At 38.4% G+C, this 27,127-nt stretch overlaps 1 protein-coding gene across 1 annotated transcript in view; it reads right to left on the bottom strand.

Annotated features, from left to right (window-relative positions):
* Positions 1 to 2,068: 2,068 nt before the first annotated feature.
* LOC136857306 (gastrula zinc finger protein XlCGF46.1) overlaps positions 2,069 to 27,127 on the bottom strand; it is a 60,937-nt gene continuing 35,878 nt past the window's right edge. The window contains exon 2 of the mRNA XM_067135881.2: positions 2,069 to 10,954. Within this exon, the coding sequence (XP_066991982.2) occupies positions 9,601 to 10,929 (1,329 nt within the window). The 5' untranslated portion in view covers positions 10,930 to 10,954 and the 3' untranslated portion in view covers positions 2,069 to 9,600. The remainder of the gene's footprint in view (positions 10,955 to 27,127) is intronic.

Below are 27,127 nucleotides of genomic sequence, written 5' to 3'. Positions count from 1 at the left end.
TGTGTCCCGCTCCCAGCTGGGCCAACAGTCGACATGAACATGCACGCTCCGAGCGGTGTATTCATAACCTCATGCCGACTCACTACATATCCATGAGGCGGCCCTAGTTTCTGCATAAAACAATAGGTAGTGGAGCACTGAAAGTCTGCTATTAATTCAAGAAATTCCTTTACATGACCAGACAATTGGTGTAAAGTGTGCTGTAACTGTAGAACAGACATTAGGCCCCATATTTTTCAATGATACCATAAATTCTGAGAGATAACGCACAAATATTCCCACACCATTTTTTCAAATGTTGACATATAATGAGATAAGATATGGCTGCCACAGCTCATACTGCACATGATTCTTTGCAAGATACAGAGGCAGTTTTTGACAATAGGATATCGAAAAGGTTCCCCTAATCTTACTATCTGCAACTTTTATTTGCGGGGAACCTTAAAACATTACAGAAATAATCCTCACATCATAGATGAACTTTAAAACTTATAACAACTTTTTTTTTTTTTTTTTTTTGCTAGTTGCTTTACGTCACACCGACACAGATAGGTCTTATGGCGACGATGGGACAGGGAAGGGCTGGGAGTGGGAAGGAAGTGGCCGTGGCCTTAATTAAGGTACAGCCTTTGCCTGGTGTGAAAATGGGAAACAACGGAAAACCATCTTCAGGGCTGCCGACAGTGGGGTTCGAACCTACTATCTCCCAAATAGTGGATACTGGCCGCACTTAATATAACAACAGTAATTAGGACAACTGCGCAACAGGAACTTAGGCGTGTGAATAACAATTTCATTAGCAGATGCCATAAATGTTTGAATGCTGAAGGACACCACTTTAAACACCGCCTTTTGAAAAGGGCTAGTACTCATGACCAGTAGCGGTGATTACATTTTTACTCCATTTTATCTGCCTGAAAGTAGGAATTATAAAAAGAATGTGCAAACACTCTGTTGTCTTTTCACCTAATTCTTACCTTTGACCGGGTCAGGAATGGAATTAATAAAGCTCCCATCTAGCAGCGAGGATAGGAATTGTGCCGGCTGCCGAAGCCTATCGCACTCCTCTGGGGCAATGATTAATGCCTGACAGGATGAAATGAAATAATATTGGAGAGTGTTGCTGGAATGAAAGATGACAGGGAAAACCACAGTACACGGAGAAAAACCTGTCCTGCCTCCGCTTTGTCCAGCACAAATCTCACATGGAGTGACCGGAATTTGAACCACGGAACCCAGCGGTGAGAGGCTGACGCTCCCATTTTCACACCAGGCAAATGCTGGGGCTGTACCTTAATTAAGGCCACGGCCGCTTCCTTCCAACTCCTAGGCCTTTCCCATCCCATCGTCGCCATAAGACCTATCTGTGTCGGAGCGACGTAAAGCCCCTAGCAAAAAAAAAAAAGAGGCTGACGCACTGCCACCTGAGCCACGGAGGCTTCTAATTCTTTCCTTTATTTTCTTTAATTATTAACAAAGTACTTAACGGAAATACGCGCAAAATGTTGTTCGTCGCGGCTAACCGAATTGTACAGCGTAACAGCAAGTAGTGGAGACCCACAGAGCAATGTGTAGCATGTGCTGCGACAAAGGATGTCAGGGGGATATTTTTGCCAGTCACCCGCTTGCTGCATGGATTGGTCAGTCTATCAATTTCACTCAGTCAATATGTCTGTTCAGTTCTGTCTAGTGTTTGTTACTTTTTTACTGTGTAGTTTAACACTAAATGACTTTCAAATTATATAATCACACCGTACTTCTATTTAATTGTAATACATCTGTAATTATTGTTCCTTTCGTGAAAGTTTGATTGTATAGTACTTCTATTACTGTACATAAGTTTGTAGACTGTCAACCCGTATGTATCTATCGAAATTCACTCAGAAAGCATAAAAACCTTATCATTTTATGGCTATTTTTTTTTTCAATTTTGATGTAAACTCCCTCCCCGCTGTATCCCTCAGACCCAGATACTTTTTATTTATTTATTTATTTATTTATTTATTTATTTATTTTTGTGCAACCCCCCCCCCCCCCCCCCCCACTTCTCATTCCCAATCGCCGCTACCGTTCATGACAAAGGCTGTTGGGTGCATAAATAAGCAATAAATGTAATATTATCAGTAATAGTCAATAGAATACGTGAGAGGATATGAATGTACTGCTCGGAACAAGCATGTTGTCCCCCAGCCCCGCTGAGAGTGGGACACACTGTAGATTAAATTCAGGTCTTCACGCTCGATAAGCTTTTTATTTCTAGTGATGTACAAACTAATATACAGTTAGCCTAATCATTACACAATAGGGATGTACTTAATTACTATTTCTAAAGGTATTACTATATGCTACATATGGAGTTTGGTCAAAATTTTGAAAGAAAAAAAAAACCATATAAAATACACAGTATGTTAAAGAATTTTAATTTCAGCTCTTTCAAAAAATAAAGTTTATTTTATTTTGTTTGATCATTGAGGATTCTAAAATTGAATTGGCTATTTATTAGACTTCAAACTGCTGTACTATGGTAGCCTAATTGTTAAAGCATTTTTCTCAGACAAAATTTTCTCGATATTTAACCGATTTCAAAAATAAAAATAAATGTTCATTTCTCCACTACACGGAAAAGCATAGAATTATGAATATGTTTTTGGGCTTGGAAGACGAGGAGGGAATACATTCTTTGGTTGTTCCTCTCTAGGTAGATTCTATGACATCCAGGGGGTACAGATAATGAATCCTTTCATTCCACCCACAGGGGAGGTAAAAAAATGCGTTTTGATAAATCGAAAGAAGTATGTAGCATCATGGTCCAACGAAATGGCTGATTTAGCACACAATTTCATAGCCATAAATATTCACAAGATACGTATTATGAGAAAATTTCTGCTGCCTTCGGCAACGTTACCATGTGTAAGAGGCTTGGCTGCGACCTCGATGAAACGCCAGTCAAAAACAGTAGAAAGTAGTTTAAGATACAGTGCCATTTGTAACTACTGTATATGTGACGCTCTCTAGGAAACCATACCTTAAGTCGCACAATAAAAATTTTACGCTATGAAGGAAAAAGGTGAGAAGGGTGAAAAATATAGATTTTTAGATTTGAATGCCATATGTTAGCCTGATCCTTGAACTTCGTGATGAAAGCAGTGACAGAGATGTCACCATATGGAAAAATCTTCAAAATAACTTTGGAAACATGCTGGGCAGTCTAACAAAACCATACCTTAAAGGAGCAATGTGAATTTAACATTTGCAACTTAAGGTGTGGTTTCTTCAATGAAGTTCCTGCCTGCATTGTCTTCTTGTATCAAAATATGAAATATCCAGCTTGTGCATCAATATAATGTAGTTACAATTATAGACTTCATTTACTGGACTGCATATTTTATAAGGGGTAATTTTAACTAAAGTGGACTACCTGCACAGAGGCCCCATCATAGTGCTGTGAGTTGTTTCTTCATGCTCACAAATGCGTCGCATAAAATAAAAATAACATTAGCATGTGGACAGTTATGTCAAATGTAATGAAAAATAATTTCTCTTCTGCCAGTGGGACATGTGAAATTTTCTTGTAACTGGGCTTTTGGTCTTACGAAAAGGAAGTACCGCGTGATATGTACTTCTTCCCTGACAAGATATTGTCTTGCTCATTGAAGATAGCACACCTCAGTCAAAACTTAACAATGCTGTCATCATCGGAAAAGAAACCGGTAATCTGTTAGTAAATGTGTATGACTGGCAACATATGTTCACTGCTCAGGGTAGGGAAAAACATTCCTCACATCACATCTTTCAGTCATTTTACTGTAAAAAAGGATATGCCAGGGGTCATTATGTGTCAACAAAAACTGGATGGTCAAACTGTAATTGTGAAGATTTTCAAGGGAGATAATCTCTCTCAGAACCTACCTAAGAAGTTGGAAATAAAAGGCATAACTGCAGAAAGGACAAAATATCTGTTCGACAACATTCAAGAGTACTGCACAGCAGAAACAAGGGATGTGTAGTGTCCACGGCCAGGCGACATTAACCCTTGAGCGCCTACGGGTGCCGTTTGGCATCGATGAGTATTGCTTCACTATTTTTCCTAATTAGCTATGAGAAGCTAATTAGACAATTCGTTCACTGGTTACAACTTACGGCTGAGATTCCCGCCTAACTATTTGTGCCACTGTTTGCCCATCAATACCACAGAATCCCGATTGTTGAGACAATGAATTGAACAGTGTGTTGTTCTTCGCCGCAATGGCTTACCGACTAAAGTAAGTACCATGTTATTAGTGTTTCCTATCTGTATTTATACATGGTAGAGAATATGTTTGTATCTCCTAGCATCAGCCTGTAATATGCTTTATCACTATTTGTACATGTTGCACTTTCCTTGATTCTATGACGTAAAATATTTGTCAGGTGCCATTTAGCCACGATAGGCGTTCGTCATAGCAATCAATCATTAGTGTTATTTTCTGTATAATTACCTATAATCTGATAGACATATGAATTATTCTATACAATATTTCTGATTGTCTTCAAACTCTAGAACAATAATCTCACTAATATCCAACAATACATACACAATATCATATGTTATATAGTCCGTTACAGATATTTCCCATGTGATTTTCAGTGCTCTAACTGTACAAGAAGTTCTTCAACTGCTCGAAGATGACGATTTTGATGCGACTGGAATATTTATTGAACCACCTGAAGATATGGTACTTACGGATGGAGATTCAGGAGGTGAAGATGAGGGTGGCCTTGTAGATAACTCGTCTGAGAGGCAATTGCGAGCAAAAGCTGAAGTTGTTGCCTGCAAGTCAGCGACTGGGTGGAGATAAAGCCGAGGAGGCTTTGGTTGAAGAGACAGAAGGACCTAAGCCTAAATTCCGGAGAATTAGTCACGAAGCAGCAATATGGGTACCTGAATATTTGGACGAAGAGATTACCATCTTCCCTCAAGCGGATTATTCTTCTTTCTGTGATCACACTCCAGTGAGTATCTTAGAAGAAATACTTGATGATACTGTCATAGTATTCCTTTGAAACCAATGTTCTTGCTACGCACTCTTCCTAAATAAGCCTGATCCACACGTTTCGAAAGAGATGAAAATCTTTTTGGCCGTACTGATTTTGTATGGCTACAACAAGCTGCCTAATAAACGACACTACTGGGAGAATGCAAATGACGTAAAAAATGATGCGGTGTACAATTCTATGCACCGTGATCGTTTCTTGCAAATTATGCAATTCATTCATTGTTCAGATAACAATGCTATGGTTGCAGGAGATCGCATGTGGAAGTTATGCCCCTTCATGGATCTCCTGAAAGTGCAGTTCATTCGCATGTTTAAGGCCGAGAAGTGCCCTCTCTTATGATGAAAGTATGATAGCTTACTTTGGGAGGCACGGTTGTAAGCAGTTTTTAAGGGGTAAACCTATAAGATTTGGATATAAGGTGTGGTGTCTGGACACAGTGGATGGTTTTCTAGTGAACTCTGAAGTTTATCAAGGAAAAAACCAAGCTGAGTATGAAGTGCAATATGGAAAGTGCACAGCCTCTCTTCTTGTGATGCTCAATGAACTTCCGGAAGCTGTGACAGGCCTTCCCTTCAAGCTTTACTTCGATAACCTGTTCACTAGTATTTCGCTAATAAAGGGCTTGAAAGCACGTGGGTACGGTTCGACAGGTACAATTAGGGATAATCGTGTACCAAACGATTGCCCTCTTACAGAATCCGACCTATTGAAGAAAAAAGATCGAGGAACCTATGAGTTCCAGAAGAGTCCTAAGGAGCGAGTAATAGTAGCTCGGTGGGTTGACAATGCAGTGTCACTATGATGTCATCTTGCCACGGAGAAAAGCCTCTTTTAAAAGTTCAGAGATACTCCATTGCAAAAAAAGAGAACTATTCTGGTACCACAACCTGCAATGTTTGGTGCTTACAACTCGTGCATGGGTGGCACAGATCGCATGGACCAAAACATTGCTCATTACAGAGTTGGAATTAGGGGTAAGAAATGGTGGTCGCCTATTTTCACTTGGTTGTTCCCCTGTCCGTAACACCTGGATACTAATGAAGAAAGTAGGAATTGACATTCTGCAGCTTCAATTTCGCCATGAGATTGTGCAGACCTACTTAACAAGATACGGAGTGACCCCTGAAGGAGCCAGCCACTCCCCTGCCGTCCGAGGCAGCGTCACCAGCTCTCAGGAAGTACCACATTATTTACAAAATGCCCGGTTCTAACTGTTCTCTGGGTTCTTTTAGGATTTCAGATGTGTTGCGATATGACAGAATTGATCACTTCGTGCACAATACCGAGTCAAGATGGTAATGCGCATATAAAGAATGCAGTTCCCAGTCCACTACTGAGTGCATGAAGCGTGAAGTAGGACTCTGTGTCAAATGTTTTGCCACGTTCCAAATTCGGAAGCAGTAATGAGCATTGACATAAGGAAGTAAGTAAGTAAGTAAGTATGTAGCTAAATACGCATTAAGTACACCTTGTAAAAAATAAAACAAAATTGCCTTGTTAAGGATATTTCATATTCCTGTGTCCATTCCCTATAATATATTAGTTTCTTAGAATAGTATTGGCAAGTTTCCAGATAATAATGATTTTGTGTGTGTGCTTTGAGAAATAAATCCATCAGTTTGTATTAAATTTATTTAATTTACTATCATACATAATAATAATACCCTTTCTACTCATAAATATAACACACTGAGTGCATGCCAGCAAAGTAATTCCAATACTGTGACAACTAAGCGAGCATTACGTCTATTGACTACATGACTACCGGGCGAGTTGGCCGTGCGGTTAGGGTCACGCAGCTTTGAGCTTGCGTCTGGAAGATAGTAGGTTCGAACCCCACTGTCGGCAGCCCTGAAGATGGTTTTCTGTGGTTTCCCATTTTCATACCAGGCAAATGCTGAGGCTGTACCTTAAGTAAGGCCACGGCCGCTTCCTTCACAGTCCTAGGCATTTCCTGTCCCATCGTCGCCATAAGACCTATCTGTGTCGGTGTAATGTAAAACAATTAGAAAAAAAATACTATACAACTGCTTAGCGGTGCCGTATGGCACCCACCTGTTTCTCGCAAGTAGCGGTACCGAGCAACAAGAAACCTTAAATGCACACTTAAGGAGTAGTTGATAATCACATACATTAGCATAAAAATGGTTTTCACAAGACAAAAATTCAGGTGTTGAAGGGTTAATGCTGCTGAACCTGTGCCAAGTAGCAAAATGGATTGTGTGTGCAAAAGGAAAAGATATATGTAACTAAGAACATTCCAGAAAAACTAGCAATAATTCAGTTTTGTTACTACAGGATACAAGACAGATTAATAACATAAATCCTTGATTGGATTATACCGACTGTGTAGTTTGAGAACCATCTTTTAAAATATTGAACATTATTATTAACATTAGCATTACTACTATTATAATAATTATTGTATCCTCATCTTCTTTGTACTACTGAACACAGAACTTAATATTTTTTCAAGTTTTGAACATGTTTGCATATTTAATTTCCAGAGAATAAAACTCCTAAATATTTATGAAAATTATTTTAATATGAAAAGCTGATATATCTTTATCCAGTGAAACAGCCAAATTTTCTTAAATCCTTAATATATTTTTGACCGGGCGAGTCGGCCATGCGGTTAGGGGCGCGCAGCTGTGAGCTCGCATCTGGGAGATAGTGGGTTCGAATCCCACTGTTGGCAGCCCTAAAGATGGTTTTCCGTGGTTTCCCATTTTCACACCAGGCAAATGCTGGGGCTGTACCTTAATTAAGGCCATGCCCGCTTCCTTCCCATTCCTAGGCCTTTTCTGTCCCATCGTCGCCATAAGACCTATCTGTGTCGGTGCGACGTAAAGCAAAAATATGTATATATATTTTTTTTCAGAGAACAATACCCCATTTTCCAATCAGTTTTTCTCGGAATTCAATAAATTCTGTCTTTCAACCTGAATGTTACATAAAGTGATCTGTTTTTAAGCTAGAGACTTTTGGTTTTCATGAAAATGAACATAAACTTAACTACTATCAAAATATAAAATAAACCAAAAATGAGATTTTACAACTTAAGATATGGTTTCCTGGAGAATATCACATTATAGAAGGCAGATTTCTGGCACACTAATAACATGAGGAAAATGATGATGAAGGCTTGGTACAAACAGACGACAAACGCTGGTTGCCTGGTTACTACATCGTCGGTTTTCTGTCCACGCAAACTTGTCTACACTAAACTGATGATGCTAATTCGAGATAGACCCCAGCCCAAAAACATATTCATGTTAATAACTCTGGCAATGTTGAAGATAACTTCATGATTTCTTTTTTAATTGAAAGATGAAAATACACTGTAGAAATGGCAGGAAAATTATATATTTTTCTTTGTGGTTTAAAAGAAGTTCAAGACAGTGAATATTTTATTCATTTCAGTGTTTGTGTAGTTCTCACATTTCTTCCAATGGAGTAATATTAAATATTTTACTACCACATGTAGTGACATGAAAAGAGGATCTTCTCAAAGAAAAAATAATTAATATACATAGGTTTTTGTGGCTCACTGTATTAAAATAAATATAACTGGATTAAAGCCAATTATATTTTATGAGAGTAAACAAAGCAGAGCTTTCTGCCAAATTACATTAGCCTTTATCAGGGCAACTCTACTTCAAATGTTATTTACTAGGATGAATAATATTTCAGATGCTGATAACTGCTCAAGTAACTAACCCCATGACAGTACAGCCCTGAAGGGCCTTGGCCTACCAAGCAACCGCTGCCCAGCCCAAAGGCCTGCAGATTACAAGGTGTTGGGTGGTCAGCACGATGAATCCCCTCGGCTGTTGGTCTTGGCTTTCTAAACCGTGGCCACTATATCACCATCAGGTAGCTCCTCAATTCTAATCACGTAGGCTGAGTGGACCTCAAACCAGCCCTCAGATCCAGGTAAAAATCCCTGACTTGGCCAGGAATCGAACCTAGGGCCTCCAGGTAAGAGGCAGGCACGCTACCCCTACACCAAGGGGCCAGTACGATAACCGCTCAAGTGCATTAAGAGATCTGAAGAAAAAAAAAGACTACACAGCAGGAGACATATCACAAGCTGTGAAGATCAAGGAGCCTAACAGGGATAGTACAAAACAGGACTACAGAAAAAAGCACAGCGCGACGATCTCTCAGTCCAGTTAGTGGAGGGGGGGGGGGGGGGTAGATATTGTGGTCGTGACTTCCATGTTCTTTGAAGAATTACTATTCTCACTGTCAGAAGCAGATCTCCACATGCCCTGATGAACCCCAACATAATTTGGCGGAAAGCTCAGCTTTGTTTAGTCTCATAAAATATAAGTGGCTTTAATCCAGCCATCATATTTATTTATTTATTTTACTCATGTTCTTTTATGTGGGAGTAATAATCAAACCATGTAAATATTCATTCATCAATCATTAAGAGATACAAGTTTTGCAAAAAGTGGAATCATTCTACTTTTTATAGACCTAACTACTAAATGAAAATAACAAAAATCTATTACTAATGTATACTAGTACCTTAACATGTACAGTATATATAAAACTTCAGTCACTGCATTCCTTGTCCTCTGCAGCAGACATATTCGATCTGAAGCAATTTCTACAGAAATTACACTTGAAGGATTCATTTTCAGTTTGTGATATAAAACTGCATCGGAACGCATTAGTCTCCTTGATTCTTTTATCACACACTATGCAAGGGACAGTTCGCTCCCAAACGTGTGTCCTCATATGATACACAAATCCTTGCTTCGTTGTAAAACTTTTAGCACACTTTTTACACTGGAAAGTCTTCCCAGAATCATGATTTTTTTCATGGTGTCGAAGCTGACCCTTTGTAAAGAAACGCTTTTCACAATCGTCACATTTAAAGTTCTTCTTACGGTTGTGCGATAGGACATGGTGTTGGAGAGACTGTTTTGACATGAAACGTTTGTGACATTCAAAACATGAAAAGAATTTATCAGGGTTGTGAGTAGATAAATGATACTTAAGTCCAGACCGAGTTCCATATTCCTTATTGCACTTTGTACATTTAAATAACTTTCTTGCTGAATGGATATCCGAGTGGTTTCTTAGACCAGTTCTTGTTGTAAACCAGCGACCACAAATTTTGCATCTGAAACACTTATCCTCAGCATGTGTCCTGGAGTGACCAAGGAGTGCCGGTTTGGAGGAGAAACTGCTATCACACTTTTTACATTTGTACTCGCATTCTTCAGAATGAAGACTGCTATGTTTTTTTAGCTTAATTTTGGAGGGGAAGGTAATATGACATATTTGGCATGTTAGGTTTTCTCCAGTATGTTTCTTAATGTGTTTCTGGAATTTTAATTTAGAACTGTAGCCTGTGTTACATTCACGGCAAACGTAAGGCTTTTCTTTTAATGGAAGTTTCTTAATCTTCTCTCTTGGATAAATATTCTCCAGTGTGCTCACACTGTTTTCTTCATGTTGTGTCGCGTTAAAGTCATTCACAACATGATGCATGTATTTGCACCTTTCATCTTCATTCTCCTCTGACAACTGTGCTTTGCAAGCATCCTGTGATAGAAGTAAGGAACCGTACGTTTCAAAACTATTAAACTCCCGCAGTTCATTGTCAACTATTCCATCTTCCTTATTGGCTATATGTTTCTGTTCCGTGTTGCCTGTGTACATTTCAGATTTCAAGTTCCAGAGTGGAAAGGTTATAGGTATAGTATCAGCCGACATCCACTGCGGTTTAACTGGGCGAGTGGACAGTGTTGGAAAATACGTCCTGTCCGCTTCCCATGAAGAAGTGAGGATGTTTTCTTCCTCTGGCATGTGCCATACGGCCTCAATCTTTATGCCCATTTCTGAATCCATCACACCGGTTTCAGATTCCATCATGGTGTACCACCGTTGAAAGAAGAAACTGCAAAAAGAATATATCATTATGAAGAAAGTTTTGGAAAACTAAAACAAATAAGAATATATAATACATAATACTGAAGAAAGAAAAGAACTTCCCAAAGGCAGTGGCGAAGTGTGGAAATTTTCTTTGGGTAAGTTGAATGGAATAAAGACTTTCATGAAATAATAACAACAATAATAATAAGCCAGGCGTGCCCAGGAATTTTTTTTGAGGGGTTCTTCTGAAAACAAAAACTATAGTAACAAATATTTTTTTACATTCAAATAGATTTTATAGAAATAAAAGTTTGAAATATGGTAGTTTTAGAGCAGTACCTTTTACAACTCAGTGGATGAAGTAGAAAGGTAAATTTATAATGATCTGGTGGGCAGAACACGCTTTAACACGTGCGTGCAGTGCAACAGAAAGATTTCTGTCATTGTTTAAAACTGGAGGTGACAGTATGTTATACTGTAAGTATTAACAATATTTAAGAGATTTGATTCTTTTTTTTTTTAATATTCTAGCGGTTCGATAACATGAAAATATTTCTATATGTTTATTGAAATTGATTTATATGGTGCAAAACCCATATATCTCACCAAAATTAAAATTTCCATTTATATTTTCAGTAAATTTGTTAACAATATCCATAGAGTAACATTTAATGATGACAGATTATGTAGGTTAAATTCAACTGTTTATTTTGCAAATAATTGTTTTTATATTATTTCTAATTTATAATTTATTGTAGGCTGTTTCAAAACCTGTAAATGCTGTTTAAATTTCTCAAGTTCACTTTTATTTCGGAGGGGGTTTGAACCCCGCTAACCTCCCCTCTGGATACGGCCTTGCTAATAAGTATAACAAAAATAATGACAAAAATAAGAGAGAGAGAAAAAAAAAAAGAGGAAACTGCAGAAAGAGAGAAAAGGAAAGTTTTAAGAATGGAAGGATTCCAAGGAAGAAGTGGTTTGAGGAGAGAAGAATAAAGCACAGTGCAATGATGAAGGAGTACTGGAAAGAATGGAAGAGGAAACAAGAAGGCAGGATGAACTGAAACTGACATGTGGTCCCTAGCAGGTATCATCGTAAAGAAGAATATGACAATAACAACACAAAATAATGGAAATATTGTGCATCTCAATGGTTAAGTGCAAGTGTGTTATAAATTTTATTATTTAAGTTATCAAATGTTTCCTATCTCTTGTTTGGAAGATGTGGGATTTGGAAATTCCTGAATCGGCTCCTTAACAGAATATGTTTTTTTCTGATTGCCTATCTATCTCTTTAATTAAGTTAGGCCTACTTGGTTTCAATTCTTAGAAATTTAAATTTTTCAGGTCCACCTTTCAATACTTCATAGACTAACACTCCCCCCCTCCCACTTAAAATCTGTGAATGAATGAATAAATAAAATAATGGGTAACATGAGTGGGTGAAACATTATTTAAAAACACTCGGTAAAGTGTCTGTCATAAAATCTTTTTCTGTTCTTGTTAAAATTCACAATATTTTGTGTTTTTAAATAATGTGTCATCACCAACTCATGTTACTCATCAATTTATTTTTCTTCTTCTTTTTGTTTCAGCCATCTATGGGCTGCGATTACGCAACTTCCATTCCTTTCTCAAGTTCTTTCTCCTTCCTCTTTCACCAGTATTCCTTCTTATCGGCTAGGTCCTTCACCTCCGCAACTCTCTGCCAGAAGATTTTTCTTTGTTATAGCTTCTGCCGTGATCCCACATTTTTCTAAGCCTCGGTGGACTTCTTTTACCCATGGTACTTGTGTCTTTCTGTTCTCCTGGAAGGTGACGATCCTGTTGGCGAGTCTCTCTGATTCCATCCTTTTAATATGTCCGCAGAACGTTAATCTCCTCTTTTTCATTGTGGTGGTTATGTTTTCAAATTGTTGGTATAGTTCTTGGTTTGGTCTCATGCAAAATGTAAACTCATCTGATGATTTTCTGGGTCCAAGAATCTTTCTAAGGAACCTCCTTTCTTTCTTTCTTTCTTTCTTTCTTTCTTTCTTTCTTTCTTTCTTTCTTTTCCAGATCTGAGAGTCCCTTAGTGGCTATTATCTCAGCTGCGTATAAACATTCAGGTTTGACTATCGTGCTGTAGTGCTTGAATTTGGCCTGGTAGGAGAGTGACTTAGATTTTTAGGTGTTCTGACATAATCTAAATGCAGTTTCCATCTTTCTTGCATGTTCTTGAATTGGTGCTTTCTCATTCATGTTTGGAGTCAAATCTCTCCCTGGTACCTGAATTTTGTAGCTCTTTTGATGTCACCGTACTTCGTCCTCATTGTCCAGGTTGGGTCAGTGGTATTTATGTTCATGTACTCCGTCTTCTCAAAAGATATTTGCAATCCTGTTTTGTCTGCTGATTCTTTGAGGACTTCAATCTGCTTAGTAGCAATTTGCAAATTCTCTGCAAGAAAGACTATATCATCTGCAAATGCGAGGCATTCAAATTTAAGACCAGTTCTCTTGCGACCTAATCTAATTCCATTTGGAAAGTTGAACTTGCTTATTTCTCTTTGCCATTCCCTGATCTTTCTCTAAAACACAGTTGAACAAAATTGGAGAGAACCCATCTCCTTGTCTCAAATCTGTTTTGATTTCAAAGGGCTCTGACAGTTCTCCTAAAAATTTTACCTGCGACCGTGTGTTTTTTTAGTGTTCGATGAATCAGGGTTGTCTTATTGTCTATTGCAAATTCCTTAAGCACTTCCAATAATGTGTCCCGGTTTATGGAGTCGTATGAATAATTGAAATGCACGAATGTCATTATCATTTTCTTATCTGCTGCTAATGTCTTAGTTTTGATTAAGAAAGACATTTTCCAATGTTTTGTTAAATGTATTTGACTGATGATGAACACAATAAGTTGAAACCTGTACCAAACATAACTGGACTAAAATTACCTCTAATTATGAGTGTTAGTCTATGAAGTATTGAAAGGTGAACCAAAAAAAAAAAATGAAAATTTGTAAGAATTGAAATCAAGAATTTGTAAGTCAATACAGAACTGTAATGAAGTTCATTCTTTGCAATTAATTCAGTTAACTTTTTCTTTCTCTACTGTGTTTAGTAGATGGTTACCTTTAACTGCAAATATTACTAATCTAAATCACATTTATGTATGTCTGAAGATTACATTAATAGTTCCAGTTTATAAGAAAGGGGATAGAGTCCAGACAGCTACCAACCAGTAGCACTTGTGCCAATCTTATCAAAAATAATAGAATATTGTATGAAAATACAACTTTCAACATACATTGAGGGCAACAACTTAATAAATGCTTCCCAGTTTGTTTTCTGGGCAGGAAAATCAACCACTGAAGCTGCAGAATGTGTAATTTCTGAAATAATTCATTTTGAGTCCCACACAAATACCGGTGCCACATATATTGATCGTAGCAAAGCTTTTGATACTGTATCACATGAGGTACTAATTTCTAAGCATTATGGTGTTAAGGGTCTTGAACTAACATAATTAAAATCTTTCCTCACAAATAGAAGCCAAAAGGTAACGGCTGACGATCAACACGCGGAGTTACTCCAAGTAACAACAGGAGTAGTCCAAGGGTCAGTAGTTGGCCCATTCTTTTTTCTTGTGTATACTAATAACTTTCTTGGGAATGTATCAGGCAAGTCTGTACTCTATGCAGGTGACATTGCTCTCATAACAGAAGATAAATAATTCGAAAATGTAGTTAATCAAAACAGGGAGAGGTTTCAGGAGTCACTGACATGGTTAAAAGGGAATAAATTGTTTTTAAATTGCAACAAAACTGAATAAATTTTCTTTCATCTAACCAATACAACTAGGGGGGGAGGATTCCATTTAGACTCAAAACTGAGCTGGAATGTTAATACACAACAACTATGTAAGAAACCGTCTCAAATGATGTTTTTCTTTTTTTCTTTTTCTTTTTTTTTTTTTTTTTACTATATAAATTGCAAAATTAGTATTTAAAGTTGTAAAAGCATTTTATTAAAATTACAGGGCATGTTTCAGGTGCATTAGGCCATCTTCTGCTGTTTACAATAAACTTAAAACCAATATACTAATAGTTAAACATTAATAAATTTCACTCATATGATATGAGGAGCAACCAATCAAACCTTGTAATGAGCATTAATACAAAACTTTTCAGAAGAAGCAAAAAACTGATAGCTCCTAAAGTATTCAATATAATGTAATGCAGTTTTCACAGTTAGTTTCTTATTGGGATGCTGAATTAGATGTCATGCTGCAAGAGATCAAGAATTTATTGGAGATGTTAGAAAGTTAATTTACATTTTGATGAGTTAACCCATATTTTTGTTATCATTATTTCACACTAATTTTAATACCTGAAAATTAAAACTGACAAAATTAGACTTTCAATCACTTCAAATTTACAGCAGGCCCTACCTACTTCGAGCAGTATAAAATTTATATCTACCTGAAGGAATTCAACACATACTGAAATTACTTTGAAAAAACTGGTTCAGTGCAATAATTTGTTGTAGCCAGAATATTATTGTCTACAATAAACTACGTTTATTATATTTTGTGCATTTTATGAGAGGAAAATAAAATGAAAAATATGTCATTGGTGGACATTATATGTCCTGATTCAGTCACTTTCGTGGAAAATATACTGTTTGTTTTAACCGCTCACTTTCAAGATATTATTTCAATGTTGTAATATACAGATGGATATAATCTATATGGGAGGACATGTAGAGAATGAAAAATACTCCATGAAACTGCATCAAACTCAATTTTGTCTGGAGGTGGACATTATACATTTTGATTGGTTGCTCCTCCTCATATATGGTATTTACAAATTAAAAAGTACATGTCAAATCATCATCAGTTGAAGAAGTTGCTAAATGAAATGTAATGAAGTTAGAACAGTTCTATGTAAAATGACAAAGACGTAAATAAAAAGTTCCTTCTGTCCTTAAAATTAATTTCAGTCAGTTGATTCAGTAAAACTGTTGTTCCATTTAATGTAAAAACTTTTAAAATATTATGAATTCACAAATGTGGGTCAAAATTATTCAATGCCAGGCAGACTACTGAGTAGGAATCAAGTGTCGTCCTGTCATGTTTGTGCAATATGAAATAACAGCTCTGTGTTTATGTAATATCATGCCTGTACGCTGCCATGAAAGTAACTGGGCTGACTTACAGTTACCTGAGAAATATTTTACTCAATTATAGTTACAAATTATTTGTCATTAGGAAATTGCCAGCTTTCTTCTTCACATGGGGCTGGAATGATACCAAAGCTTTCAAGGAAGAAGACAACAAGTTACTCCATTTTTTCTTAGCTTAAAGACATTTAAGTGACTAAGTGAGAATAAACAGACTTTCAAAAGGCCACCACCAGCACTGTATTCCCAAAATATTTACAGGTTTACTCTAAGTCAGAGCATCCGATCTCTTGCCTGAATGTCAATGTTCAGGCCTTCAGTTCAGAGGGTCCAGGGTTCGATTTCTGACTGGATTGGGGATTTTAATTGCGTCTGATTAACTGCCCTGGCTTGGGGACTGGGGGTTTGTCCCAACAGTTCTGTAATGTTGGGCGTTATGTGTTAATAAACTGTTGTGTTTTAATATAGCTTGTTTATTACATGTTCAACCTAACACACCGTCCAGTACCAAACTCAACTTGCTACACTTAACCATGATACGCCGATGTGCCTTGATATCTCAATATACGAGGTTACATAACACAACATCTCTCTTTTCTTATCAATAAACAAATATATAATATAAACAATATAATCAGTACAATCAGTAGAATGCAATCAATAAAATCAATACTCTACAATAGGATACATATGTTCAATCAAGTCTTGAAACCTGACCGGCGGTCTTCAAGCTCTGGCACTTGTCTCGTGTTAGTGCCTCCTGCTTCTCAGGTTCTGGTGTCTTACGTTGGCCTTCCACCATTGTGGGTGGAAGCTCCTCTTCCTCTAATGTATTGAAAGCTTCCCTCTGACCTAATGTTGTTGACATTTGATTATGCCTCACGTCCTCCAAGAATCTGCTGTTCCATCTAACAAAGTTTCCTTCTCAAGCTTGGATCACGTACGAATGAGGAAACGCCAATTTCGGGCCCCATTTCTTTGATCAAAATATTGTTCGTTCTACTGTTTTATTTTAAAGTAATTCTTTAGAACTTGGTTAAACTTCTGCTGAGATACCTGTTGGAAAGTCATTGCCGATGGTAAAGTACATCGCAGCTTTCTACCATATGGTAGCTCGGCAGGTGAAAGACACGATTCTAATGAAGTCTCAGGTTGACATCACTGCATTTTGAAAGTATCCTCTTTGTTATATCAACTGCTTTCTCAGCACATCCGTTTGCAGGAGGGTATCTGGGGCTCAATACTTTACATGTGAATCCATATGTACAGCAAAATCTTTTGAATTCTTCAGACACAAATTGGGTGCCTATATCTGAACGGAGAACTAGAGGCACCCCATGACGCACGAACACATTTTTCAATCGCACTATAACTGCCTGAGATGTCAAACAGTCTACGTACACCAGTTCCAGGAAACGCAAGTAGTAATCTTGAATGATCAGGTACCATTTGGTATTATGTTTCAATAAGTCTGCTGAGGCTTGCTGCCATGGATGCTGTGGCAATTCTCCAGGCATCAGGGGTTCGGCATGGGGCTCTGGCCTGTTTTCCAAACACACTGCCGTTGGCTACAATACGTTTGATGTCCTTTGAGCATCCTGGCCACCACACCACCTCCTTGGCCCGTCTTCGGCATTTAACCAGTCCCTGATGTCCATAATGTAATTTTTCCAGCATTTCCTGTTGAAGTTTTTATGGCATAAAAGTCTACATACCTTTCATTAGCAAGCCTTCCACAATGTTCAGCTCTGATCTGTGTTTCCAGAATATTAACTGATTTTTCCCATTTCTCACGTAGAATATTTCTGACAATTTCTTTGCGTTTGGCGTCCTCTTCTTACACTCGTTTTATTTCTTGGAGTTTAGAGTTGGAACATGGCAATGCTTAGACAATGCTACCTGCAAACATCTGTTCATAACTGCCTCCACCTTCTGAAATGTGTGCCACGTGCAAGGGATTGCAGGAAAGACAATCATGGACAGTGATTTATTTGCCTGGCATATATTTAACAACATACTAAAAATTCAACAGACGCATTCTTAGTCTCTGTATCCGAGCAGGAACATCACATAGTGGCTAGCTTCCCAACAACTCTACTAGCAGCTTGTGACTCATGTTTAATTCGAAGGATGAACCCAATAAATAAGCCTGAAATCTCTTGCATGCCTACATCAAAGCCTCGTTTTCAACTTGGGTGTATCGTTGCTCCATAGTAGTCAGGGATCTTGATGCATAACATATAGACAACCAACCAACGTCTTCATGGAACTGCTCCAAAATGGCTCCCAGCCCATATAAAGAAGAATCTGCTGTAACTCTGGTAGGAAAGCATTTTCTGTATATACTTAAGAGTCAGGGACAATGTAAGAATACTTTTGTAGATCCTTTAATCATTCTCAGCTTATTTGAAAGAGGAGTGGCCTGCCACTTCAGCTCCCAATGGAAGATTACCAAATGTCTCAGCTGAGAACAAATATCAATGGCTGGAACCTTGTAAAGCAATGTGACTGCCTTCTTAGCAGCCCTATGGCTTGGGAGCCACCGAAACGTAATTCTGGTGCTAAACTTCCTCAATCCAGTCGGCAGGTACTGGATCCGCTGCACCAGACGGCAACATATCAACAGACTGTAACGAGCTCAAGGATTCTGTACACAGCAGAAAATGCCGACATTCACTAGACAGTGCATACTGCAGAGCTTCAAGGATAGCATAGAGCTCCGATGTGTACATCACTAGACAGTGCATACTGCAGAGCTTCAAGGATAGCATAGAGCTCCGATGTGTACATGCTACAGGTTCTCGGTAGAGGAAAAAAGAAACGTCCTATTATCGATGATGAAATCACAGCCTATTTATTGCTTCTGTCCTCGAACCATCCGTGCAAATAATTACTGACGCTGGATACTGGCTAACAATGGAAATGAGCAGCCTCCGATAAATGGAGGAGTTCGTGTTCACTTTTGGGCCAGTCTGCAGATCCAGGATGATTTCAGGTTGTTGTATAAACCACAGACGTACCTTACTTGGTCGTCTCACAAGACAAGAAACTGAAGGCATATCAAACAATCCGTAAATGCCATCCAAGCATATACCAACCGGCTGTGTTGCTCATGGAAAAACCGCATACAGCTAATTCTTTTCAGTGTGCAATTCACAAGGATAGCTGATTGCAGAGTCATGCAAGGAGGCTGAGGTAGTCTTGGAACAATGACGGGCATGGATTCAGAATAAGTCACAAGAAGACTTGTTCTTCAACACTGCACTGTCACGGCAAGCAGCACCATGCAACATTCTTCCTTGCTGGAGAACCACTGATGACGACTGACAAGTTAAAAGTATTATCACAACTGATGGTAACACAGGCGCAAATATCAAGGACCACACCAGTGTTAGTTGGACGAAATGGCATCCCTTACTGGTGTTCTATGTGATAAGCGGATGCCAAGGGATTCCATATTGGCTTTCCTGCACTAAATGCTCTCATAGCGAGCTTCAGCCTGTGACGTCACCAAGAATGCACTCCTCCCAAGTGTTCCAAGCAATAATGTGAGCACGTGGTCTCCGGTCAGCTGTTTGGGTGCTTATAAAGTGAATGTGTGTGTGAGAGAGAGAGAGAGAGAGAGAGAGAGAGTGTGTGCTTGTGCGTGCAATCCTTTCCCTGTCTCTCTACGGGTTGGGTATGCAGTGAGAAGAATCTTCGTAGCGAGTTTTTACGACCGGATGCCCTTCCTTACATCAACTTCATGAGAGGAATTCATGAGATCAATGACTGTCGTGACATATGATAGTAGGAAGGGAGAAGGTGAAACCCTGTGGCAGCACGTACCCTACTCTTATTGAATTCCACCAAGGTGTCTGCTCTAGGCTTTACATCTCCATCCGACGGACAAATCACCATCAACAGCATCATATGCCCTCACTCCATGTAAACACTGTGGAGAGGTTTGGAATTTAATCCAGGCTTTTGGCACGCAATCTAATGATTAGAAATTGTATACTACCATCTCTCCTACCATGCCGGCCAATATTCTGATGATGTTTTTTCGGCCAACGGGACTCGAACCGACTAACTATGGTGTAAGACCATATAGACTTCACCCCTTAACGATAATGGCCAGCAGGTGGGCAATAATAATAATAATAATAATAATAATAATAATAATAATAATTCAGGTACCATTAACTATTTTTAATACATTTTTAAGGTTTTTGGTAATACCGTGGTCCCGAAATTTAGTCCAGCAAGATATCCTTAGCAAGTACATCTGCCAACACGAGGCTGACGCATTTGAGCACCTTCAAATACCACCGGAGTAAGCCAGTATCGAACCTGCCGAATTCAGCTCAGAAGGCTAGCTCTCTACCCGGACCGACGGAAAAATGATTAGCCAGGTTTAAAAGATATTGGGAACGAAAGCGACACTCCAAAAAGAACTATACAAAAGCGCTCGCTACTGGATTTAAATCTATATACATATGAAATAAGAGTTTTGTCTGTACATTGCTCAGAATTTAAAAAGAATGGCATATCTGTATCAGTCGTGTCCACAGTAACAAGGAAATGCATTTTTTAATTTTCCGTAATTTATGCCTGTCTGTCTGTCTGTATGCATGTAGTACCGGTGCGTGCATCACGAGACAACGCCTGAAGAGAATTTAATGAAAATTGGTACGTAAAGTCGGGGAATATGTCGCTGTAATCTAGGCTATAAATAATTTTATTCGCGCTGGGTGAAATGGTAGTTTAGGGGAAGGCCTAAAATTTAATTCTCAAATATTTATTTTATTAGTGGTACTATCGATAAATACTACACAACTAAAGTTATATAGTATTACATTTCCGATTATTTATGCCTTATACATCTTTACCGTACCGGCTATGTTAACAGAGATAATCAAATTTGTATTTTTGTTGCTGAGTCCATATCAGCGCCAAGTCACGAGAAAATGGGTAGTGAAAATCTGTATGTAAACTCAGGGAATAAGGAACTACAGTCCACGCTATAAATAATTTTATAAAACGCCCTAATATCACAGAGTTTTCCGACTCGGTTCAGAGAGTCCCGGGTTCGATTCCCGGCCGGGTCGGGGATGTTAATAGCTTATGATTAATTCCTCTGGCTCGGGGACTAGGAATTTGTGCATGTCTCTTCGTATTCATACCACACACCACACTACCAACCACCACAGAAACACGCAATAGTGATTACGTCCCTCCATATAGGGTTGGCATCAGGAAGGGCATCCGGCCGTAAAACAGAGCCAAATCCACATGTGCGACGCAGTTCGCACCCGCGACTCCACAGGTGTGGGAAAAAGCGGTAGAAAAAGAAGAAGAAGAAGCCCTAATATCACAGAGTTGAAACAAAACTAAATGTGAAGGCGTCAATACAAAAAGCTCATGAAATTGACTAACGATGAAATTACATTGGCCACAGTTTGTTGTGATGTGCTTTGTGTCTTATGCTGCCACTCATCTCTGATAGATGGGATTACTGCTGCGTACCGAGTAGGCCTATAAAAGCCTGCCTAAATATTGGCGGGAAGTAGATTGGGGGGGGGGGGGGCGGTTAGATCTATCTCTTCTTTAGCATGCCATTCCTCTGGTTAATAAATTTTCTGATGCTACTGGTACCTAACACACTGGTTCATCATAGCATTTCAGCTATTCAATTCCTACTCTGAGGCGCTGATTGGAATGAGCAGTGTGCACATTTAACGGAAATAATGGCAGAGGAGTGTTCACGGCTGTCTGCGGCCTGGTCATTTCAGCACTGGAACTTTGGACTGTTAGATCAGCACCGTAGTACTGTTCTTTAAAAGTGAGAAAATGTGGGGTTTTTCATTTGAAAGAGTACCGTAAACTGGGGTTACTTTGTGACAGTTTTGACGATTTCTTCAAGATAATAAGAATAATATCATTATGTATTAAGGTTTTTCTATATTGTCGTATGCTTCCATGCTTTATTCATGTTTTCAAATAATTTTTATATGTGTATTTACATTTAATCACTTAATATTTCAAGAAGAACTTGTCACAATGTCACCTCGTTACTTTGTGACACAATCTTTTTACCATGTATTTCCATGTTTGGTGCAGATGTCACAAATTTACCCGCATTAAGTCATTACTTAAGACTCTGGCTAAATATAAAAGGAGAATTTCTTTTATAACCATGATAATACAACACACTGTATATTTTTTAAACCCTGAGATATAACCACTTGAAATATCTGCATCATTAAAGAGTGAATAGTTTACAAACTGTTTACTTTTCGCTGTGTTTTGTGAGTTTTGGAATGTCGTAGATTTCAAGTTTTCTCCTTTGTATGGCTGGACTAATTTTATACCATATCTTGTCATCTGCCTACTATATTTCATCCTTGATATCCGCCCACTTCACGGTGCTATCCATAGCACTGACAACTGCACCTTGATACCCGCCCACTTCACGGTGCTATCCATACCACTGACAACTGCACCTTGTTTGTATACTTTCGTTACGATTCTTGGACAATACAGTTACGCGTGTCCCAACAATCTTATTATCGGATTCCAAGATACGATTTTCACAAATAGGAAGTTCTTCAGAGTCAGAATTAAATTCTTCTTCATGCAATGAGTTGTCTTTTGACTCAGTACAGATGTCATCATTGTCATTTTTACTTGAATTCTCGTTTCGGGTGTCGTTAATATTCTTTGAGGGACAGTTCCCGTCGGTGCCACTACAGCTAGGAATCTCATCTACAGTGTCAAAATCTGAAGGTGTCATACCTCTTCCAGGTGGCACATGTATACATCTCCCCTTTCTTCACCCATTATTTGAGATTCAGGTGCTCGATGAAACTTACTTACAGCTTGTTTCACAGCATCACCTTCTACATCCATTGACCTGTTATACATGTGCTTCAGCACTTCTTCCTGGCTTAGAGGGCAAATATTACATTTCCTGCATCAAGAATGTAGATTATTCAGACCATTTTCAACTAGTTCTCAATTAGATCTTAACAAGAGATGGACATTCTTGCTTCAGTATAGTGGAACATCGTTTTCAGACTCTACATTACTAAAAAAGGCAATTTTAGAACACTGGGGTTACTTTGTGGCAGAGTCATTGTTGTCACAATGTTAACCCTTAAACTTCTCCTCTTTATTTTATTTTAACATAAATACCTGAAAGAAAGCTCAAAGCATCATGAGAATCGTGCATTTTTATCAGGGAACATGAAATTATGATTTCCACTAACTCATTAATGTTTTCTGTCACCGACAAAAGTTTCCCGCTATTCACAAAATCACGTGCTCAGTACAATACACCAAAAGGTTCTCTGTTGCCAACAATCCAACACTTAGGACATTATCTTTGTACACGCAGGTAGCAGCATTATTGAGGAGTGAAAACATATAGTGTTCATTGTCAGACCATCGATGCATATCCCGCGAAATATGAAATTATTATATGGCGCGCACCTGTCACAAAGTAACCCCTGCAGTCACAAAGTTTACGGTATGTTATATGATAAAATTGCTTTTAATCGTTACATTCCTAGTGACGTCATTGCATTGACCTATGATGACTTCAGTTGGGAAAACTACAAAAACAGTCTTTCTGAGAATTCCGTAGCGAAGCACGGGTACATCAGCTAGTCAAGAATAATATTTATTATAAATATAGGTTTTAGAAAATTACAATTTTCAAAATGACTACCGGTAGGAATTTTTTTTTAAATAACCTATATTATACAAAGTTATTTAGCTATAGTGAGTCACAATGAAACTCATACACGATCGTAATTTATTTGTTTCGTTATGAATAGAAAGTTGGGTGATTATGGTTTTTTTTTTTTTTGCTATTGGCTTTACGTCGCTCCGACACAGATAGGTCTTATGGCGACGATGGGACAGGGAAGGGCTAGGAGTGGGAAGGAAGCGGCCGTGGCCTTAATTAAGGTACAGCCCCAGCATTTGCCTGGTGTGAAAATGGGAAACCACGGAAAACCATCTTCAGGGCTGCCGACAGTGGGGCACGAACCGGTGATTATGTTTGTCATATTTTTATGTGCAATATCACGTGTATATGTATTATTATACGTATTATACGTATTATACGTATTATTATGTCAGTACTTGTTAGTTATCTTGTTCCTAAATTAATACAAGTACGGTATTGTCTTGTCTTAATAATTTGATGGGCTTCGCGGAATAGCGGTCTACCCAGTCACGGACCCTATAATAAAACCCAAAATATGGAAGAGGCGAAAACGCAAGAGATAAAATTAAAAAGGAGGGTTATAATTCAACTACTAATCTACAACACACAGGAGTAACACGACACAAGGTACAAAGCTTCACGCCAGAGCGACCTGTACTTGACGACTTTCTACCACACGCACATTACCGGGTCAACACATAGGGAAGGGACAAAGGGACATAAATTAAAGGAAAGTGTTGGTGTCAGAAAGAAAATTTGATAAAGCTACGACCGTAGTGGGCGTGGGATTGAGTATCCAACATGAGAATTGGATGGGTAACGCGAATTATTTCCGGAAAAACAGTTTTTTTAGCCTACTAACTTCGAGCAACGGACACTGAAACAAAATATGATTAACTGCACCAACCGAATTACGACATTTACAGAGGTTAGACTCGACCAACTTCATACGAAATCATTGATCAGGCATGCACATATGATTGAGCCGCAAACGGATAATATTAGTAATGTGACGTCTCGTATAATAATTTTTAGTAAACCATGGAGAGCGGGGGACGTTCGGAAGGATCGTAAACAAACTCCGTCCTGTACGACACGATGGGTGGCTCCACTCATCCTGCCATAACTGTCTGATCTTCTATCGACAACCGCTCCAATAATCAGTGAAGGGTAACGCCAAATGGTACCGGTACGCACCACCCTGACCTTGAGCTGTCGCCTGAGCTAAGGCATCCGCCTGTTCATTACCTGTAATATTTGAATGTCCCGGAACCCAAAGTAAGGTAATCGTTTTACCTAGTTGGTGTAGATCGAAACAGATTTCACGAAGATTTTGAATATACCAACTGGACCGGAAACTGGGATTATTTAAGGCTTAGAGCACACTCAGGAAATCGGATGCAATGTAGGCACTATCTAGATGCAAATACTTGATGTTGTAACCGTACAACAGGGATACAGATTCCATTCAGTATTTATTATTATTATTATTATTATTATTATTATTATTATTATTATTATTAACCCGATTCATTAGATTTTATATTCTGTTTCTCATCATTTAGACTGTAATAATTAGGCATCACGCATATTATTGTATTTAATTATAGGTTAAGTGAAATTTGTTTGTAATTATTCTGTATTGCTGCAAGTGAGATTTGTTGGTTTCATATAGTCATGCTATGGCTTGTAACTCTGGCTAGATGAGCTGGCATAGTATTTTGCAATCGAGGCTATGTTTAACTGAGAATGTTGTGTGCAAGTAGAATTCCCGGTGACGCATGAAACTTAGTCATCTGCAATCCGCTTGGGCACGCTTAGAAAACACTTGACTGATGACATCAGTGCGTGGGCACGTGATTGCGACCAAGTGTCAGTATTCGCCAGCTACTGTATGCTGAAGTGGAAGGGATGAACAGAGAGTAGGGAGATGAGTCGTCATCGCGAGGTTATAAAAGTCGATGCAACGGTGGTGAGAGGTAGTCAGATCATATCGTTCAGATCATATGTAAGTAAGATGTATCAAATGGAAGAAGTGGTCTTAAGAGTGATGGTCAGAGCTAAGAGTTGTGTTTTCAAGAGGTCTTGTAATAATCGAGGAGGTCTACAAGTGGTGGTTGTATCCGAGCAGAGACGGGTACTATGCTGATAAAGAAACATCATCTTCTTGTGAGGATGGACTTCACAAGATGTTTCAATAATATTGTCAATTACTTATAATATATTGAGTGGACGTAATTACATCGGAGCTCCCTACACGCGTACATGGTATGTAGGCCAATTCCTTGTTATTTAATAAGATAACAGCAGGCGGCTCCCGACTTCAGCTCATAGGTTTTCCCAAGAATTTCAAGTTCAACAGCGGTGTATGCAGACATCAGGTAATTAAAGCATCAGACATGTTATGCATTCATAACATGAAGAAGAATGTAATCAGCGGCAATATCACATCTCACATCAAGTTCATGCCAATAGTTTTTTTTTTTGTTTAGATTAAATTTTCCTTTTATTAGTACCGCAAAACTCACTATATATATTTTTTTGTTAAATTAAAAGACGTCATTGTGACGTAAATTATAGTCATAAACTCAGTTTTATTTTAATTATAATAAGTGATTCCAGCTCCATGTACAATCCTCAATTGTGGAAATGCAACAGTAATTTAATATTGTCCTGATCCATATCCCTGTATATTGCCAGATATGTGAGTTTATCACCTCACGCTTTGAGATAATTGATATAAGAGGTATGCTCTACCGAATTTTGTTGTTTTTCTTAAAAAAGCAACTGGCGCTCAAACAAATGTTATTTATATTGTGTGGAAGATATGAAGGTATAAGAGTAGTGGTTGGAGTAGCCACAACGTGTTGCCAGCAACGTGGGACACGAAAGGTTCAGAAAAAGTGTTTCTGAATGGCAATATACATGGATCAGTTCTTTTAATGAGTACGCACATGTTAAATTCGCCGAGTAATGTTAGGAAGGTCATTTTGTTGAAGTTTGTATTTAAGGGGTAATGTCAGAGGAAGTGCAAGGAGAAATAGCTTTGAGATCGCGAAAAAATAGTAGGAAACCGAAGATGGCCAAGGATAGCAATATGCAGTCAGGTGATGAGGCTGAGGTTATTGTGTCCAAGGAAATCCAAGGTGGTAACATAAATAGGAAGTTGGTGACTAAGTTGGGACATGCTGAAAGTCAGAAAATAGTAGAAAGTGAGGAAAACGCTGTCACGCAAGATCAAAGTAAAGGGGTGATTGACCTGGGTTTATTTAATTTGCTGATGTCCAAAATGACTGAGCAGAATAATGCCACTAGTGAGAAAAT

The sequence above is a fragment of the Anabrus simplex genome, chromosome 1 (assembly GCF_040414725.1).
Source record: "Anabrus simplex isolate iqAnaSimp1 chromosome 1, ASM4041472v1, whole genome shotgun sequence".
Taxonomy (NCBI): Eukaryota; Metazoa; Arthropoda; class Insecta; order Orthoptera; family Tettigoniidae; genus Anabrus; species Anabrus simplex.
The sequence above is the reverse complement of the archived record's forward strand: the minus strand, read 5'-3'. Positions and strand labels throughout refer to the sequence as shown.